This window comes from Myotis davidii, unplaced genomic scaffold (genome assembly GCF_000327345.1).
Source record: "Myotis davidii unplaced genomic scaffold, ASM32734v1 scaffold497, whole genome shotgun sequence".
NCBI lineage: Eukaryota > Metazoa > Chordata > Mammalia > Chiroptera > Vespertilionidae > Myotis > Myotis davidii.
Genome location: NW_006288434.1, coordinates 4,240,422 through 4,260,316, shown reverse-complemented (window position 1 = coordinate 4,260,316; position 19,895 = coordinate 4,240,422). Strand labels below are relative to the sequence as shown.

Genomic DNA, 19,895 nt, shown 5'->3' with positions numbered 1-19,895 from the left:
GAAAGACTCTGGTGGCAGCATGGAGGGCAGAGGAAGGGAGGCGAGCTACTGCATTGCTCTGGAAGAGAGTGGGGATGAAGAACCTGGGATCACATGGTACATTGGCAGAACCACTGCACGGGGGACATGGAGTGACTGAAGAGTATAGGTTTTTGAGAAATTAAGATGAATTCAGTATGAGGTTGCTGAGATACCTGTAGGACTTAAGGATTCGTGAATTACACATTCTTTTTTAAAAATATATTTTATTGATTTTTTATGGAGAGGGATAGAGAGTTAGAAACATGGATGAGAGAGAAACATCCATCAGCTACCTCCTGCACACCCCCTACTGGGGACGTGCCCGCAACCCAGGTACATGCCCTTGACCGGAATCGAACTCGGGACCCTTCAGTCCACAGGCCCACGCTCTATCCACTGAGCCGAACCAGTTAGGGCGTGAATTACACATTCTTTAAGAGAGCGTAGCTCTTCAAACACATCTCCATGACAGCCGCACTCCCTGTCTCTGCCCAGCATTTGTAATCCTTCTCCGAATTTTGTCTGAGCAATTTATCACCTTCTAAAACACCATGTTATATAGTTACTGTGTTTCATTTTTTTTTTAAGTATATTTTTATTGATTTTTAGAGAGGGCGAGCGAGAATTGTTGATGGGCTGCCTCCTGCACGCCCCCTCCTGGGGATCGAGCCCACAACCCCGGCATGCGCCCTGGACCAGGCTCGAACCCCGGACTCTTCAGTCCACAGGCCCACGCTCTGCCCACTGAGCCAAACCATCTCGGGCAGAACATCCTTTTCGCGGTTTCTCTCTCACCCCCTCTGCCCGCCTGGAGAAGTGATACTTTCTACCGACTTCTTTAATCAGAAATGCAAGCCTCATGAAACTTGGGGAACTGTTAAAAAAATGCTTTGCTTTCCTGAAAAATGAAAATAGCAGAAGGCGAAGCGGGAATCTCTGTCCACAGTCCAACCTGCAAAAACCTCGGCTGTTCCGCCGGCTCAATCCGGGCACCTCGGCCCCGCCCCGGGACTGAAGGGGGAAAGGGGCGGGGACCATGTTGCGTCATAAGCTGGCGCCGGAAGTGGGGTGCGCACGCCAAGGTGCTGCGCTGTCGGTTTGGAATCGCAGCGGGAGGAGCCTGTCGGTGCTGAGTGAGTAGGGGGCTCGCCTGGTTGAGATTTGGGGTGACTCTGGGCCCAAACCCGAAAGGCGCCCGAGGTTTAAAGGCCGGGTGTGGGTTGGGGTTGGGCGAGGCTGGGGACATAGCCGATGCTGTTAGCCCTCTGCCTGGTTTCTTTAGTTTAGCGGCGTAGCCATTGGGGGTTGTTTTATTCGCCTTGTCTCTGGGGCGCACGATCCCCTGTGGAGAGAGGTCAGTTTTTGGCTGTCCTTTGCTAAAGTTTGGATAAATGGGACTTTTCCTTGTGCTGAGTGAGAATGCGAGCTTTGCAGTCAGTTCTGAACTCGTCTGTCTCCTCCTGATCCTGCGCTGTTAGCTTCTCTAAGCCCGGGTTTCTTCAGCTGCGGGATCAGAGTAATGCCTCGCGGGACTGTTGTAAAGATGATCGTAAAGTAACAGGTGTGAGTGAGATCGCATATGCGAAGCGTTTATTACTGTGTCGGGTTTGTGGATAAGTGCACAATACGTTGCGGGGTGTTGTTTTTTTGTTGTTTTAGTTCGTCCTTTAGACCTATGCGTGGTATTTGGAAAAGCACAGATTAGGAATGGGGACCTTTTCAGCCTTCTCTGGGAAGAACGAGGACTGGTTGGGTGTGTGATACTCAGTATTGAATCTGATTTCAGGGGTTAACAATGGACACCCAGAAGGACGTCCAACCCCCCAAGCAGCAGCCAATGATATATATCTGTGGAGGTAAGAGTAGCACTTACATGAAGTAAGACGATTTTACTTCACTTTTTAAAAATTACTATTTCCTCTTAAGTGATTTGGGTGAAAAATATTGTTAAGATTTGCTTGTCTGTAATGTTTTCCTTTTAGGTACTGAATTAATGTGTTTACTTTTCTAGAATGTCACGCAGAAAATGAAATAAAATCCAGGGATCCAATCAGATGCAGAGAATGTGGATACAGGATAATGTACAAGAAAAGGACTAAAAGATGTATCCTTGTAACTATGCTTTCTAAATAAGAGGTAGGAGGAAATTAAGAATAATGCTTGGGTTGATACTCAAAGACTAATTTCTGGTAAAAATGGTAATAACTTCTGGATTACTTACCCAAAAAAAGACAGCATTTTCATGGACCAGTATGTCACTGTATAATCAGATACTATATAATCTTAATACTAGTTGATTTTGGTTCTCATAAGTCTAATTTTTAGGGATTCTGTGTTTAACTAAATACTCATGTGAGCTTGAGTTTATGGATAAACTAAATTATAGGAGAAATACAAATATTATGTATGCTACCAAATGGAAAAAGTGAGCCTTCCAAATTAGTTGAAAGACTGAGAGGAAATTGTTGTGTAGTAAAAATATGTTTTTATTGATTTTAGAGAGAGGAAGGGAGAGGGATAGAGAGAAACATTGAAGAGAGAGAAAACATCGATTGGCTGCCTCGCGCATGACCCCCACTGGAGATCAAGCCCAAAACTGGTGTATGTGCCCTGACTGGGAATTGAACTGATGACCTCTTGGTTCATGGGTGGGTCAATGCTCAACCATGGAGCCACATGGGCTGGACTGCTTCAGTGTCTTTTGGTGCATTGGTCTTCTGTATCATGGAAAGACAGCTAATAAAAATAGTCATGATGATGAATTCTATACTTTTGGGCTTTTAAATTAAATTACAAACTAGCACATTGTAAAGACAAAGTGACTTGGAAGTATTAAAGTCTTTTATATAACTTACTCTTTTTGTCCTTAACTCAGTTTTCTACAGTGGTGGTTTTTGATGCTCGATGAAACGGAATTCAGAAGAATATCTGTTTGCATTTGGATTTGCTGTTATTGTTGTATAGTTTTTGATGAGTATACTTTATGAATACAACTACTAGTATATACATGATTTCATTTTTAAAACCATATTGTATTTAGGTATCTATTATAAAGATATTTTTGTTCAGTTCCATGATTTGTAATTTAATTTTGTGTGTGTGTAATTTAATTTTGTTGTGTATTTCACCTGACATGAAAAAGGTTAAAAGTGCTTCGCCAAACCACACTTTTAATCAAAAGCGAGAGTCATTGGGGCCCTTGTTAAAAATACAGCTTTCTAGGGCTCTCTAGGTGTGATTAAGTTTGTTCCGTGGAAACCACTGTTTTATATTATCAATTGTTAGTAAAATCTCCAGCATCATTTTGTGTGGAGTATAACAGTACACTTACTCTCAGTGTTACATACATCATGTGGAGTTACATTTTTCATTTGTTACTTGAAGTAGGCCTTTCTGTATTTGTATGTAATGCTTGACTGGTTTTTAAATCTTGGGCAAGGGAGAAGAAACCAATGGTTGCTTTCTGTAAGGGAAAATCAACCCCACATACATACAGATGAAGACTATTAAGGCAGGTGCAGTTCCAGGTGTAATCATTCATTAAAGTAAAAAAATCTGCTTTCACGATATAAAAAAGTAAGGGTTGGTTTACACTGAATTACTGTATAAATGTTTAAAACTTTTGTCTTGATTTTAGGGATATCAATAGTTTGATACTCCATGTGTGTCCAATATTATCATCATTATGGATCATCACATTGGTTTCCCTAACATTCATTTGAAGGTCTGAAATATTCCAAGTTCTATAAAATTTATTATGTACTATACAAAGTACCACCATGCTTATATTTTTAAAGAGTTCTTCCTTGATCTGGGTTTTCCTTTCGCCACGACTTTCATAATTTGGTAATTGTGCTATATTCCTTCTTGACCTTGTCTTTTTTAGACAAGAGGGTCCCAACAAATAAGATATCTCTATGGAAAACCCCAACTCATTGGATAATGTTGCTCTTAACTCCTCTAATTTCATCATAGATCCCTTCTCTATCAGTAATTTAATTGAATATTGTTATTTGGTTAACTAGACAGATGTTTAATGGAGAAAGTATTACCTCGGGAACTCACCATTTCAGTCCGTTACTTCCCTCTTTGTTTCTTCATCTATAAAATGGAAATGATTTTACCTCTTGCCTATCTGGACAGTTTTAAGAAAAAAAAATGATACAATAAATATAAAATTGCTTTTAAAAACTCTTTTCAATAGTGCTCTGTAAATATAAAAATCTGGGCTTGAAGTTCACACATCACTTGTTCCCTACTAAGCTGCTTACTTAGACAAGCATGTCCATGAGAAAGGCATGGAAATTGGTTCACATCCAGTCCTGCTACTCAGTGACTGGCTAGTTAATTTATTTCTTTTAACTTCAGCTTTATTGTCAAAGTGGAAGAGTTAATGATGGTCTGAAGCTATTTTCAGAGATTTAAGGTATGAAAAATTCAAAAATATGTGGAATCAGAAATGACCAATCCTAAGGAATAATAAATATCCCTTGTCAACTGGCAGTATGATCTTACCAGGGTTCACTTTCCTTGTTTGTACCATAGGCACCTACCTCAAAGGTTTGTTGGAAGATAAAAGAATCCATAAAAACTCAGCCTAATAATAGCCCATGTTAATTATTATTACCATTACTGTAATATTAACGTTTTTCACACACGATTGTTACTGGCCTTAGGATGAGTCTCTCCCAGCTACTCGTTTTGCTGTCCTCCATGCTCTTCACATTGCTCCTTCAAGAATACAAATTTCATGATACCGTCCTGCTGCAAATCCTCAGTGGCTCCTCATTTTGCTAAAATAAAAAATGATTTGGAATACTGTGCTTAGTCCTTGATAATCTGACTCTTACCTCTGTCACCACTTCAGCCCACCTCTCACTCTTTTGGGTCTAAGATGTTTGCAGTTCCTTAAGCAGGTAAGAGGCCTTTTTTCTTTCTTGCCTCTCCTTTTCCCCAGGCTTTTCTCGGCCTGAAATGAACTTTTCTGGTGCTCTTCGCCAGCATCAGAATTCTGAAGGATTGTTTTGTTGTCTTCTAGCTTCCAGTGTTGTTGAGAAGTCCCAAACCATGCTTGTTCTTAATCCTTGTCTGTGACCCATTTTCTCTCTGTTAAGAATTTTTGCCAGTGTCCTGAAATTTTACGGTATGTACATTTGTATGGTTTTCTTCCGCTGTTTTGCTCACTTGGGTACTTTCAATCTGGAAACCCAAGCTCTTCAATTTGGGGACATTTTCTTGAATTATGTATCTCCTTGTTTCTTGGATGCAATGTCTTCTCTCAATGAAAACCATACTGGTAATTTTCATTGCCTCTGTAGTCTTTTTCCTTCAGGTTGCTTTTTATCCTGCTTGTTCATTCAGTATAAATATATATGTACATAATGATAACGAGAAAAAAATTATGAGTGAAAGAGCTGAAATTATAAAACAAAAAATTCCCCATAAATAAAAATTATTGTTTTATTTATCTGAATTGTATACACTTTTGTATCTAGCGCCCAGTACAGTGTCTGACTCATAACCAGCACTCAGAAAATGTTAAATGCATGAAAAGAGGGAATCTTGTCTTCATTTACTCTTCTGTATAAAGGGGAGGAAGTCTAGGTTGCAGTGTAGACATCCTGAACGTTTAATTATGCTTCTGTAATTTAGTAGGAGTAGATACCAGTTTACCTTGCAGGTAGCACAACAATCCAAAGGGGCAGTATTTTAACTCGATCCGAAAAGAATTGAGAAGGAGAAGGGGAACTCACCCTCCCACTCTCCCAATGGTCCTCTTTCCTGGTGAAGCTGGCTTCCGTAACGCCAATCAGCGGGATGGGGTCCGGACTAGCCAATCACCCGGCAGAGGGCTAGTCCCCGCCCCTGGCGATCAGCCCGTTGCCCTTGACGCTCAGGCGTAGCGACACGCCCCTCCCTGCAACCGCGGCGCCGCGGGTCAGGTTTGCTGGGCGCGGGGCTCAAGAGAACCAGGTGAGTACCTGCCCTCCAGGAGTAAATTTCGTGTCCCCATCTCAGCCCTTACCTCTGCGCCGGGGCGAAAGGCGGACGCGGAGGGGCAAATGCACTGTGGGCTGGAGAGTGAGGGGCGCGTTGTGGCTCGAACATCCTTCCTAGTCAGATGTTGGGGCGGGGTCGCAGCACGGGGGTTCCTGGTGACGAAAGCCTGGGAGTGGGGAACACGTTCATAGGGTCCTAAAGTGCCCCCTGACCGTTGCCAGTTGGCGGTAAGAGCTCGCGGATCGCGGCCAGTCCCTCCGCCTTCTCGAGCTGCGTTGTACATAGAAACCGTTGCTATGGCTGGAGGTTGTCATTTCCTTCCGGCCTCAGGCAGCAGAGGGCGCTCGGCCCCGTGGATCTCGAAAGGATGCTTAAGCGGGAAGAAAACAGGTTTTCGTGTTACTAGTTCATCGCAGTTTCCACTGAAGGTATTAGGATAAGCTGAGTAGGAAATACGTACAGGAAGTGGATGTGGATCAGGATGATGGAGAAAAAAATAAGGTTTTCCTAATCTGCAACAAAAATTCAAACAGGTGTGGAAGAGTTTTAAACAGAGCAAATAAGCCCGCCGGTGTGGTTCAGTGGCTCAGCGCAGACCTATGAACCAGGAGGTCAGGGCACATGCCCAGGTTGCGGGCTCGGCCCCCAAGAGGGGGCGTGCAGGAGCCAGCCGAACATCATTGAGGTTTCTACCACTCCCTCTCGCTTCTCTGAAATAAGTATTTTAAAAAAATTTTTTTTAAAGAGAGCAAATAAAGTCTTGTACAAGTTGTATTTTAGAACTTGAGAATATTTTGTGATCCTAAGAATGTGTATTCTACCAACAGTGGTAGTTTTCAAAAAGAATTCTCAGAAATGTTAAAACTGTTCAGAATGAAATTTATTTGATTAGGTAAGAGATGTCTTATAATTTCAGATGTTTCTCGCTATATTTTATTCAAATAATAAAATCTCAGGGGTTGCAAGACACCTTTCATTTAAGGAAATTTATTTTAAACCTATTAGATGTTTAAACCTCTCCCATCAAAGATCCTCCAGCTCTTTGGTAAATTATCCTAAGACAAACCATTGTATTCTGGGCAACATCAATAATTTAAAAATTCTTTATGTTGCTTTCCTGTAACTTCCACCCTTAAAGTTATGTTGTGATGGGAGCCATTCATCATACTGGACCCTTCCGGTATGGTGCAAAAGCCATAATCTCATTTCTCAGCCGTATCTCATCCAAATGCTGACAAACTGTTATCTATATTCTATACCTAAGTTAAAGCCAGCAGGAAGATGGAGGTGAAGCTGACAGAGCATCCTCTTCTTCTGCAGAGGTCCGATATATGACTAAACTCCCAGAGGGCAGGCATGCTGAAGGAAATACTTCAAATGAATTAGGCCCATCGCTGCTGCTTATTTTTAAATTTATCACCCAATATAATTTAGGGCAATGATTTTTAAAAAGTATTCCTTTTAGAGATGAAAGGAGAGGGATAGAGAGAAACATCAATGATGAAAGAGAATAATTGATCGGCTGCCTCCTGCACACCCCCCCATTGGGGATCGAGCTTGCAACCTGGGCATGAGCCCTAACCAGAAATCGAACCCTGACCTGGTTCCAGTGGGTGGGAGTGGGGGCCCAGGTGCGTGGGGCCCAGAGGGCCTCTGGGTGTCCCTCAGCCCCGCGCCCCACTTTGTTTTCCAGGTGCTGGGAGTAGAGAGCGCCTTGAAAGGTCACCCTTTCATTAGTTTCTCCCATATATTTACTTTCTCCTGGAAGCTAAAACCCCTTCTCCTTTGTTTAATTACTTCTCCACAATTTATCGCCCTTTTTTAAAATGGTATATAGGCTCCCACGCTAAAGATTCTTTGGGTTTTCACTTTTTGGTGAAGCCCCCATGTGCATATAAAATAAATGTTTCCTTCTGTTAATGTGTGTTCTATCAATTTAATTCACAGGGCCTCAGTAACTGAACTTAACTGGGTAGAGGAAAGTATTTTTTTACCTTTTTTATAGCACCAAAACCTGCTTAGTCATTGAATTTCTACATTACGTAAATGGAGATAATCCATATATGGTACATAGTAATTTAGCTCTATGAATGTTAGCTGTCATTATCAGGGAGAGAGAGTTTAAAATCAGTAGCCTTCATCCTTTTCTCTAGAAATAAAACACAATCTATTTTTTAAAATATATTTTATTGATTTTTTTTTTTTTTTACAAAGAGGAAGGGAGAGAAATAGAGAGTCAGAAACATCAATGAGAGAGAAACATTGATCAGCTGCCTGCTGCACACATCCCCACTGGGGATGTGCCCGCAACCAAGGTACATGCCCTTGACCAGAATCGAACCTGGGACCTTGTCAGTCCGCAAGACGATGGTCTATCCACTGAGCCAAACCGGTTAGAGCTAAAACATAATTATTAAAGAAGTACCGAGATGGTTACTGCTATCCAAATGGAGTGAGATTATATATATATAAGATTCATAACTGTTTTCTTGTACTATATTTCAGCCATGACTGCCAAAGATTGCCCATCATTGTTGGGCTTTGGAACCACAAAAACATTCAAAATTCCCGTTGAACATTTGGATTTCAAGTACATTGAAAAATGTTCAGACGTTAAACATTTGGAAAAAATTCTTTGTGTGCTTAGGTAAGCATTTAAAAATCATTTCTAGTTTCAATTTGTCAGTTTTAATTATATTGTTCTTGCCTTCTAAAAGCTGAGGCTGCATTAGAAACGTTGGAAGACATTTTCAAGCATCGCTATTGTTTGTTGTATTTTCCCATATTAGGTCCCACAATAGTGGTTTTGATCCTGTTGTTAGTTTGCAGTGGTCTGGCTGGGTGTACTTCCTCCGTGCACCGTAGGCTAATTTGAGGAGGGCCTTTCTCTTGCTTCCTTCATATTGTCCAGGAAAAGGTAACTGTGGGAGTCGCCAGGAGGATGTAGGGTAGCTCACCAGCCTACGCTGATAAGGTTATTTGGCCTCTCCCGCTTCGTGCCATCTGGTGACTCTGAGCTGGTCACTTGGAGGATGGCGGGGAAGCCAGCCCGGAGGCCGGAACAGGAGGCAGGGAACCGGGCCTTCTCTGGCTAAGAACCCCACGGTGGTGATTCTTAAACTTTCATATACACATGGTTCTTAAAAATGAAAATTTGAGGGTCCCATTCCCAGAAATTCTACTTCAGGAAATCTGGGGTGGGGCCCAGGAATCTGTGTGTATTTTTTATTTGTTTGTTTTGTTTGGAATCTGTGTTTTTAACAAGTGCCTGGCTAATCGACATGCAGGTGGTCAAGGGAACCCACTTTGAGAATCACTGCCCTGTACCACGTATTTCAGGTTTCTTGGGGGGTTTTCCCCTGGGGAGTAGCCTGATGTTGCAGAAGCACATGTGGAGCGTGGCATCCCTACCGTGGCATCTCTGCGGTGGCTCTCTTTTCTCCCCCGGACCCTTCATCTTACAACTGTGTCCTTTGCTTTTTCTCTCTCGTTACCTTTGGTGTCATGTCCTCCCTAGGCAGCCCTGCTCGTCCCCAGCCAGAGTTGATGTAACAACCTCATCATTTCTGAAATGGAAATAGGAATCCTGTCGTTGCTTTCCCTTTTGTTTTCCTCAGGAGTATAAGAACTTATTCATGTATATTTGACCAAGGACTGATCAACAAAATGAGAAGTTTACGGGATGGAAGTGTCTGAAAGCCATAGTAATAATGTTGGTTCTAAGAAATTCTATGAATAGCTTCATGAAATTATATTGCATTGACTTGGAACGATGATTTTTTAATTTTACTTGAAAATGGGATATATTTCTATTTTTCTAAAAATTTAAAAGTGAACAGACTTACTGGAGAAGGGCAAAAATTGATTTTCTTTTTAATAATAAATAATAATAATAATAATAAAGACAAACTAGAACAGATGTCTCCATTTAACCCTCTAAGAGAGGAATTCTGTTTCCTGGTTGTATTTAGAGTGCTGTTGTTCTAAACTGTTCCTCTGCCATTTTTTCCCCATCCCTTTGGGGGAAGGAACGGAAATAAGTTAGGAGCTCTTCCTTGGAAAGGAAGCCCAGAGTCTCACTTTCTGCCTGTCTCTAATATTGAATCTCCATTTTTAAGTTTAAAATTACCTTATGTACAAAAAGAACATATGTGTGTGTTAAAGAGGAGAGGAAATGTTATTCATTCACCTTGTAAAGTGTGTGATGGAAAAGTGTGTCTTCGGAGCGCCTTCTTTTCTTCCGTTGCATCCCTGCACGGATGAACAGATAATAACGGAGGTTGCACTGGTTGAGGAAGGTGCTTGGGAGCAGCAGCCCCACATGCCACCGCCTGCGGGGCAGTCCAGAGGTCTCCGCGGAACCCCTGGGCTCCGTGGAACCCAGCCTGCAAACCGCCGGTCTAGCTGATCTCTGAACAAAGCGGCACCTCTAAAATTCTGTACTATTTTTTAAGGTCTGGAGAGGAAGGATATTATCCTGAACTTATAGAGTTTTGTGAAAAGCGCCTTCAAGGATTGGCTCCTCAAAGTAGAGCTTTGAGGAAAGACAAACCTGCAGCGACAGAATCCAGTTTCACAGCAAGAGAATGGGAAAAAATCGATGGCGATATCAAGGTATAGATCAACACTGGTTTTTGTGACATTGTCATGTTGTATATAGGTCTACTTCACTTATCCAAAATTCTAGGTTTCTTTTTTGTCAGCCAAAGGCTTTTTAAAAATATATATTTTTATTGATTTCGTAAAGGAAGGGAGGAGGTAAGAGAGAGAAATAGAAACATTGATGATGAGAGATAATCATTGCCCGGTTGACTCCTGCATGCCCCCCACTGGGAATCAAGCCCCCCAACCTGGGCATGTGCCTTGACTGGGAATCGAACCCTGACCTCCTGGTCCATAGGTCAACCCTCAACCACTGAGCCATGCTGGCTGGGTTCAGAATACTATGTTTTTAAAAACTTTCATCAGCTTTCTCACTTTACCATTTTATTGACTTGAATTTGGAAATCTGGTTATTAATATAGCTACAATAGTGGTTTATGTTTAGAGTTCTTTGACTTTATTTTTGGGGGATAAAACCTCGTTTTTTAAAAATAGTTCATTGATTTTTAGAGAAAGAGGAAGGCATTGTGTGGGGGGGGGGGACATTGATGTGAGAGCATAACATCGATCGGCTGCCTCTTGCATGCCTCAAACCCGCAACCTTTCCGCGCATAGGGTGACACCCAACCAACGGAGCCAGATCGCCAGGGCAAAACCTTTTGGTTTTAGTTGCAGAGCCTGCTTTTACCACAACTGTGTATTCTTTCAGGTCACTTTTTTAGTCAGTCTCCTTCTCATCCCCCTTTCTTTCATGTCTGCCTTGCCACTTCTCCTGCATTCCCCATTCTCTCTCACTCCTTTCTCTCTTCTGCAATTCCTCCTCTCTCCTTCTTCCCTTTCTTCCCTTACTGTGTTTTTATTCTCCTGTTTGCACCCCTCCATCCTCCCTGCCTTCTATACAAATAGGACAGGTAACAGAGTTTATTTCTATATCCCAGTGCCTATTTTAAGAACGTCTAGCAAATATTACACCCTCACTATATATTTGATGAAAAATAAATAATAGAATTACACAGATGATAAATATCCTACTCAGTATTTTCCTGGCACCAGTGACAATTTATTTTATTTATGTTTCTTTTAATATATTTTGTTGATTTCAGAGAGGAAGGAGGAGAGAGATAGAAACATCAATGATAAGAGAGAATCATTGATTGGCTGCCTCCTGCACACCCCACTGGGGATCAAGCCTGCAACCTGGGCTTGTGCCCTGACCGGAATCAATCCGTGACCTCCAGGTTTCTGGGTCAATGCTCTACCAGTGAGCCATGCCAGCCAGGCGACAATTCAGTTTAATGAACATTATTGTGAACCTGTTATATGCCAGACACTGTGCTATGTTCTGGAATCACAAAAAATGAGATTAAGACATAGGCTCTGCCCTCAAGGAATTTACAGTGTGGTGAAAGGGATGAACACTAAATAGATTATTTTAAACCATTATGCTAATACATGGAGGGGGAACATGTTTAAACCAAACCGGAAGCTCAGAGAAAGCTTACTGGGAGAGATGGTCAATAAGATCTTACAAGATAATGAAAAGTAGGAAGGCCAACAACAATATGAATTTACTTAATAATACTGAGCTGTACACTTAAAAATGATTAATAGGGTAAATTTTATGATATGTGTATTTTCCCCAAATAAAAAAAAAGAGTAGGAAGGGCATTCCAGGTAGAGAGAATGGCGCGATCAAACTGTCACCTAAAAAACTGACTGATCCATGGGAAATTTTGATGACATATAGTCTTTTCTAATGCTTGGTTAATTACTTAAAATTGTATATTTGCCTTCATTTTCCTCCTTTTTTTTCCCCTCAGAATTGGGTAACAGAAATTAAAAAAGAAGAAAGTAAAATATATTTTCATGAAACTGAAACATTTCCAGCAAAGGAAGAAAATTTGCCTCCAGTTCGTGGTTCAAACAGCCGTCTTGATGTTGCCAAAGTAGGCCTTTTGGTGCGGGGCGTGGTGGATAGGGGAAGAAGGTTGTGTATGAGGAGAGCTATCTCAGTTTTGTCAGTGCAGCCAAACGGTGATGTGTTCTAGGAGAGCAGGGATTTCTTTCAGCTGGTCATGTGCTATTACCTTCACGAGTAGACCATTGTTTATTAATTGATGAATCAAAATAAAACCGCCTTTTCTTTTGAAGACTTGCATCTTAGATTAATTGCCTTTCTTCATTTTCCTTTTGCTGTTCAGCCTCTTCTACTATGACCAGTTTTTTGTGTTGTTGTTTGTTTTTATTAAACTTTATTTCAGGAGGAAGGTTGAGGAACAGAGAGATAGAAACATCAATGACAAGAGAGGATCATTGATTGGCTGCCTCCCGCACACCCCACACTGAGGATCGAGCCCACAACCGGGCAAGTGCCCTGACCAGAAATTGAACCATGACCTTCTGGTTCATAGGTCGATGCTCAACCACTGAGCTACTTCAGCTGGGCAAGGGCATATTTATTTATTTATTATTTTTTGTTAATCCTCACCCAACGATATTTTTCCATTGATTTTTAGAGAGTGGAAGGAAGGGAGAGAGAAACGACACATGTTTTTAATAATCTGTGTGATAAAATGGGAAGTATGCAGAAAGCATTTCACTGTGAAGTGAAAGATGATTGTTATCTCAAGAAAAGCACTTGTGTGATTGCATTGGCAGCTTCAGTCGCCACTTTTTTCTGGAATAAATTTTTCTCCAAAAATGTATGATTATTCAGACTTGGTTTTTTGGCAGACATTGCGTTGAAAATGAACAAAGTGGGCCTGTCACTTTAACCGACAGTGCTTTTTGCCAGTGATAATACCTGAGCTTTCCAGTACAATCTAGAAGAGTATTTCATATTCGTACGTGGCTCTTGAATACCTGCTTGTGACAAAACAATTTCCCGTACTCAGACTTTTCTGACGATCTCCATGAAGATATTAGCAGATCTGGTTTTTTATTGTATGATGAAATGTATGAATATTTGGAAGATCTGCTTAACTCCACGTGACCAATGCACCACGTTACAAAACCGCCCAAAATGGTTTCAGATTATGACTAACTTCTAAGAAATAATTTCAGAAACTATTTGTGAGCATAATGGCTATTGTTTGCTTCTCTCCCACTCCCTCTGGCGCTTCCACTGGGCATGTGACCGAGGTTGGGCCCCTTACTAGCACCAAGCTAGTGCTCGGTCAGGGATGGGCGCATGACCCCAGCTAGGCAATCAGAACCCTTCCCTGGGATTTCTCTAAAGATGGAGAGCAGAGTCCTTTTCCTTTCTGATTCGGAGGCCTGTGAGGTTATAACTGCAGGCTGCTTGTGGCCATGTTTTCTACTACATGGAGAAAGCAAGTAGCCAGCAGGGAAAACAAAATCAGTAGGCAGAGAGAAGCAGGGATGAGGAAGGGGTGGGGAGAGGAATTGGAGCGAGACCATATGACTCTTTCATCCAGCAATATCCCTGTCCTGCCTTTCATCAGTTTGGTTACATAAGCCAATAATGTATTCTTTTGAAATACAATTAGTCCAAGTTGGGTGTCTGTTATTGCAAACAAACCAGCTTTGAGTAATACAGCAAAATATTCTCCAATGCCTAGGTTTTAAAAGAATGAGTGATAGTTTATTACTTTTTTATTATAAGAAAATCACTAAGAATCATTTCACATGTGATTTTTAAAAATTTTATGTATGTGCTTAAAGTCCTATAGATTGCTCTGAGATTAACTACAATTTTTTTAAAAATTTTTTTTATTGATTTCAGAGAGGAATGGAGAGGGAGAGAGAGATAGAAGCATCAATGATTAGAGAGAATCATTGATCGGCTGCTTCCTGCACACCCCTTCCTCGGGATGAAGCCTGCAACCAGGCATGTGTCCTAACCTGGAATCCAACACTGACCTCTTGTCCATAGGTTGACGCTCAGCCACTGAGCCATACCTGCTGGGCAAATTAACTACAAATTTAAAATCCTTTGAAGCTTGATATATATTCTTTTCTTAATAATTTTAATACTGGATTTGTTATAGCTTAAAGGGTACGTATTTTTCTTATTCATTCAGTTTTCTTAGTAATCCAATTCTTCACATTGTATTTATAATAAAACCTGCTAATCTTATATTAAGTATGTCTCATAAAGTGTGTTTTTATTCTTTTAGGGAAAATATTCTAAAAGTAGATCAGCTAAAAAGAATATTCCAAGGGATTATGCAGAGTGGGATAAGTATGTTTTACATTTTTTATGTAAAATTTGTCACTGAAAACTTCTCTACCACAAAATACTGTAATAAGTTCTTAATTATTATAAACCTGAACATCAAGAATAGCAAGGTACTTCAGTAGAGTACTCAGAGTATATAGTCTAAGCACTCTTGATCTTGTTTTTCATTAAATAAAAATCTGCATCCTTTTGTTTATGAGAGCAACCACAAATAAATAATATAATCCTTATACCTATCCAAAATAAAAAAGAACAAAAATTTTAAATTGAGAGATTAAAAATGGCGGCTGAGTAAGTGGATGCTGGGGGACATGCTCCCAGGAAGAAATTGGAATTACAACTAAAATACAGAAAAGGTTACTGAATAATCAACGGAAAACTCGCAGGAGAGAACTCTGATATCCGAGGAACGAAAGTGGAGATCTTATAGAGACTGATTTATTTTGCATATTGTAAAAAAATAAAAAGTTAAAAAAAATTTAAATTGAGAGAAATGTGTTACAAATTTAATTACAAAAATCTAAATAGTTTAGATCTGATTAATGTTTAAGTTCTCACTAAATTACATGGTTTATAAGAAAGAATACAGAAAACTTGTAATATAAGCTAGTATGCATTTTTGGAATGTGTGTTTAAAGGCATGGTGATACAAATACAAGAATATCATTAGTATATTTTAATGTATTGTATTGTACTTTTTTTGTTTTTATTCTTTCTTTTAAGATTTGATGTGGAAAAGGAATGTTCAAAAATTGATGAAGATAGCAAAGACAAAACTCTAATAAACAACAAGTCACATTTGTCTAAAATTGAGACAAGACTAGACACAGCAGGTAATTGGGGAAATACAAGAACAATTTAGTAGTCTTTAAGTTTTTAAAGTTACAATAAAAACTGTCAAACTAGAGGACATTCTCTCTTTTTTTAAGCAGTTGCCTCCCACGCTGGGATCATCAAGCTTGCAGCTGAAGTACATGCCCTTGACTGGAATCGAACCTGTGCCCCTTCAGTCCATGGGCCAGTGCTTTATCCACTGAGCCAAACCGGATGGGCAAAGGCTTTCTCTTTAAATGCTACAGATTTTCATGACAAGTTTATGCATTTTCTCCTAAAGTTAACCACTTCTAACAAATTCAGATCTGTCCTTTATTTAATTTTATATGATTAACAGTTATACTTCTTGAATTTTAGTCAGACTTAAAAATACAACCCATTTTTTTACTGTAATTAATTTGTTTTTCATTTCTTTTTTTAAAAATCCTCTTTTTCCTTCAAATCCCTCAAATTTATTTTCTTTTTGCTTCAAAACAAAATGATGGAACAGTTAATTTGTTTTCATTTGAAGTCCATAGGCGTATAGTACCTTTAAAGAGAAACAAAATCAGTCATAACATATGTAAACCCTCAAAAATTGTGAATGATTAGAAAAAAGAAAAGAAACATTACTAAATTTAGGAAATCATTTCTTTTTTGTTTGTTTTTTGTTGTTGTTTTTTTTAAAATATATTTTATTGATTTTTTACAATAATCAATAATCAGAAGAAGGGAGAGAGTTAGAGAGTTAGAAACATCGATGAGAGAGAAACATCGATCAGCTGCCTCCTACACATCTCCTACTGGGGATGTGCCCGCAACCAAGGTACATGCCCTTGACCGGAATCGAACCTGGGACCCTTCAGTCTGCAGGCTGACGCTCTATCCACTGAGCCAAACTGGTTTCGGCTAGGAAATCATTTCTTTTAATTATTTACAATTTTCAGCTTCTCTTAAAATAAGCATTCTTGGATTTAACATTTTGTAAATATTCTATTAAATTATACGTTTACTGAAAGCAGGTACCATTTGTTTCTAGGTCTGACTGAGAAAGAAAAGGATTTTCTTGCTACTCGTGAGAAGGAAAAAGGAAATGAAGCTTTCAAGTCGGGAGATTATGAAGAGGCTGTGAAATATTATACAAGGTGAGCAGATTTTTGTGTGGTTTAAACTTGCTATTTTTTAAAAAAATGGTAGCATTTAAATTTAATTATTGAAAGGATATAAATAAGCTAAATGGCCTATGTCAGACTCACTCAAGATACTGTATTTATCATAAATTCACGTCTGTTTCAGTATTATTTTGTATTGGTTTCAGGTATAAAGCATGGTGGTTAGCCAATCATATACATTACAAAGCGTTCCCCCAGTATTTCCAGGACCCACCTGGCACCCTACAGAGTTACTGCAACGTCATTGCCTGTATTCCCTGTGCTGTGCTTTCCGTCCCATGATTCTTTTATAGCAGCCCTAACCTTTCTCCCCAGCCCCCCACCACCTTCCTCTCTGGCAACCACCAGTCCCTTCTCTGTGTCTACGACTCTGCTTTAACTTCAGCTGCGTTTCTCTGTCTTCTTGGATTTACCACTGGCCTGCTTGTTGCCAATGAGCGTTTGTTTTATAGGAGCATATCCGTGCTTCCCACCGTAGCAGCCTATAATAATCGAGCTCAAGCAGAACTCAAACTACAGAACTGGAACAGTGCTTTTCAGGACTGTGAAAAGGTCTTGGAGGTAGAGCCTGGAAATGTAAAAGGTAAAACATATGCGAAGGACGCTTTTACATTGACAGCAGGATCCTTAAAGACTCTTTGTAGACACTCATTATGTTCACACTAAACCTATGTCAAATAAGCTCAAATTTCTATATGGAATCATTACCTTCATAAAGTTACTTTTAGTGTCAAGTTTAACTTGGAATTTACGTCCCTGGTTTTGCATTGAAGTAGCCGATAATTTCAGAAGATTCAATAAAATATATGTGTTTTTTAAAGAACTATCTATCTCAAGCTTGCATTTAACTATGGGTTTTTTTTCCATTTTTTTTGTAAAATACATATAAAATTGACCGTTTTAATCATTCTTAAGTATACAGTTCAATGGTATTGTTGTGCAGTCATCATTACCATCCATCTCTCTTTTTTTAAATTTTTATTTATTTCAGAGAGAAAAGGAAAGGGAGAGAAAGGTAGAAACATCAATAATGAGAGAATCTTTGATTGGCTGCCTCCTGCACACCCCCAACTGGGGATTCAGCCTGCAAACCCAGGATGTGCCCTGACTGGGATTCAAACCAGCAACCTCTTGGTGCATGGGACAATGCTCAATCCACTGAACCACACCAGCCGGGGCAAAATGATTTATCTTTATATTTCCATAGTTTGTCCTTCCTCCCTCCCTCCCTCCCTCCCTTCCTTCCTTCTTTCCTTCCTTCCTTCCTTCCTATTTATTTATTTATTAGAGGCCGGGTGCACAAGATTCGTACCCTGAGGTGGGGTGTGGGAGGGGGTGGTCCCTCAGCCCTGCCTGCGCCCTCTCGCAGTCTGGGAGCCCTCAGAGGATGTCCGACCGCCACAGAGGCAGGAGAGGCTCCCACAACCACCGCCACTGTGCTCACCAGCAGCGAGCCCCGTGAGAGTGCACTGACCACCAGGGGCAGCTCCTGCATTGAGTGTCTGTCCCCGGGTGGTCAGTGCACATCATAGCAACCTGTTGTTCTGCCATTCGGTTGATTTGCATATTACCCTTTTATTATATAGGATTTCTAGAAAGAAATAGGGTAAGAGAGAGAAAGAGAGACATTGGTTTTGTTGTCCCACTTATTTATGCATTCACTGGTTGTTTCTTGTATGTGCCCTGACTGGGAATCAAACTGATAACCTTTCAGTGTACAGGACAGTGCTCAACTAACTGAGCCACTCCAGCCAGGCCCCATAGTTCATTTTAAAACTAACATCAAATTGGTCAAAATTATGCTTGAAAATAGCACATTAAAATATATCAGATATAAATTTCTCACTTTTCAGAATTACTAAGCCTGATTCTTTTCAAAATAATGACTTATTACACAAATTCTCTCAGTATATAATGTGTAATAATGGGACTAGAAAGGCATTTATTTTCAGGATTTAATAATTATTATATAATTATTATACATTCAAGCATATTTAAAAAGCGAATGCAAATTACCAAAGCACTTGATTTCTGAACCTAGCTGACTTAATCATCAGGATTCTCTCAGTTATCCATGTGAAATACCTCCTTCTGGTTATTTTAGAACTTGCTATAAAGACTTCACTAATGATCCCATATTCTGAGTCAGATGCTGGTCAGTAATATCCTAAATTTGAATAAATGATTTTCAAAGTTTTCAGAGAGTGGTGAAATAATGCTAGTGGTGATTATAAGGAGGCAAACATTGTTTAACGAGAAGCCTCCACTATGTCGCACAGCACGGAATCTCTCAGCCCCGGGAGGAGCTGGCAGGGCCGGGGGCTGCCAGAGGGCCAGGTGGTGGGAGGGACAGGTGCCTGGTGCAGCCTCTTGTTTACCTCAGTACCACTTTCTGTATGTGTGACAACATGAGAATGGGTGTCGTTAAGCTTTGCACGATTGCATCCTAAACCATTCTGTGCTACTTGCGTTCTTCCACTCAAAAAATTGTTAACTATAGCGCCATATGTTAAAACAGGCGCTTATTTTAGTAAAATTTCAGCTCTTCTGCGCCGTGCCACTACATTTAAACATCAGAACAAGCTCCAGGACGCGATGGAGGATTTGCGCCAAGTGCTGGATGCTGAACCTGATAACGAGTTGGCCAAAGTAAGTACAGAAAGTGATTCCTCACAGAATTCCGTAGTTTGCTGCTTCTGTGTTTATGTGACATCAATCTTGCTGGACACATGATGCTGAAGATTAGGTTACAGCTTTAAAAAGTAGGTACATCCCAGACACCCGCAAGGGGTTAAATCAATATGAAGTGGAAGAAAGCAAGCTCTTCAATTGTTCAGAACTGTAAACCTACTTCTGAAGATCAAATACTCAATTTTTTTTTTCTTTCCTGCAATGCTGTAGGCAGTGGTTTTCTTGGAGCTAATCCCAATTTATTATGCAGGGCAGTGCATGCATTTCCTGGGCTTAGGCAAGAGCTCGATGGCCATAAAAGAGTGCTTTTTTCTGTAACTTGCATGGAAAGCATGCATCACTGACACAGACTGACTCAGATATGCACTGGGCAGGTGTGGCGGGGGGGGTGAGGG

The 19,895-nt window shown here is 40.3% G+C and overlaps 2 protein-coding genes across 2 annotated transcripts in view; both read left to right on the top strand.

The window, feature by feature from the left end:
- The first annotated feature begins 1,070 nt into the window (after nt 1–1,070).
- POLR2K (polymerase (RNA) II (DNA directed) polypeptide K, 7.0kDa) lies at nt 1,071–3,093 on the top strand. Its single transcript, XM_006760293.2, has 4 exons — nt 1,071–1,154; nt 1,808–1,877; nt 2,033–2,125; nt 2,907–3,093. The coding sequence occupies exons 2-4, from the start codon at nt 1,817–1,819 to the stop codon at nt 2,927–2,929; spliced, it is 177 nt and encodes a 58-aa protein (XP_006760356.1). The 5' UTR covers nt 1,071–1,154; nt 1,808–1,816; the 3' UTR covers nt 2,930–3,093.
- Nucleotides 3,094–8,409: 5,316 nt separating this feature from the next.
- SPAG1 (sperm associated antigen 1) overlaps nt 8,410–19,895 on the top strand; it is a 46,862-nt gene continuing 35,376 nt past the window's right edge. The window contains exons 1-8 of the mRNA XM_015561702.1: nt 8,410–8,668; nt 10,476–10,635; nt 12,444–12,569; nt 14,763–14,827; nt 15,548–15,657; nt 16,677–16,782; nt 17,262–17,392; nt 19,352–19,458. Of these exons, the coding sequence (XP_015417188.1) occupies nt 8,529–8,668; nt 10,476–10,635; nt 12,444–12,569; nt 14,763–14,827; nt 15,548–15,657; nt 16,677–16,782; nt 17,262–17,392; nt 19,352–19,458 (945 nt within the window). The 5' untranslated portion in view covers nt 8,410–8,528. The remainder of the gene's footprint in view (nt 8,669–10,475; nt 10,636–12,443; nt 12,570–14,762; nt 14,828–15,547; nt 15,658–16,676; nt 16,783–17,261; nt 17,393–19,351; nt 19,459–19,895) is intronic.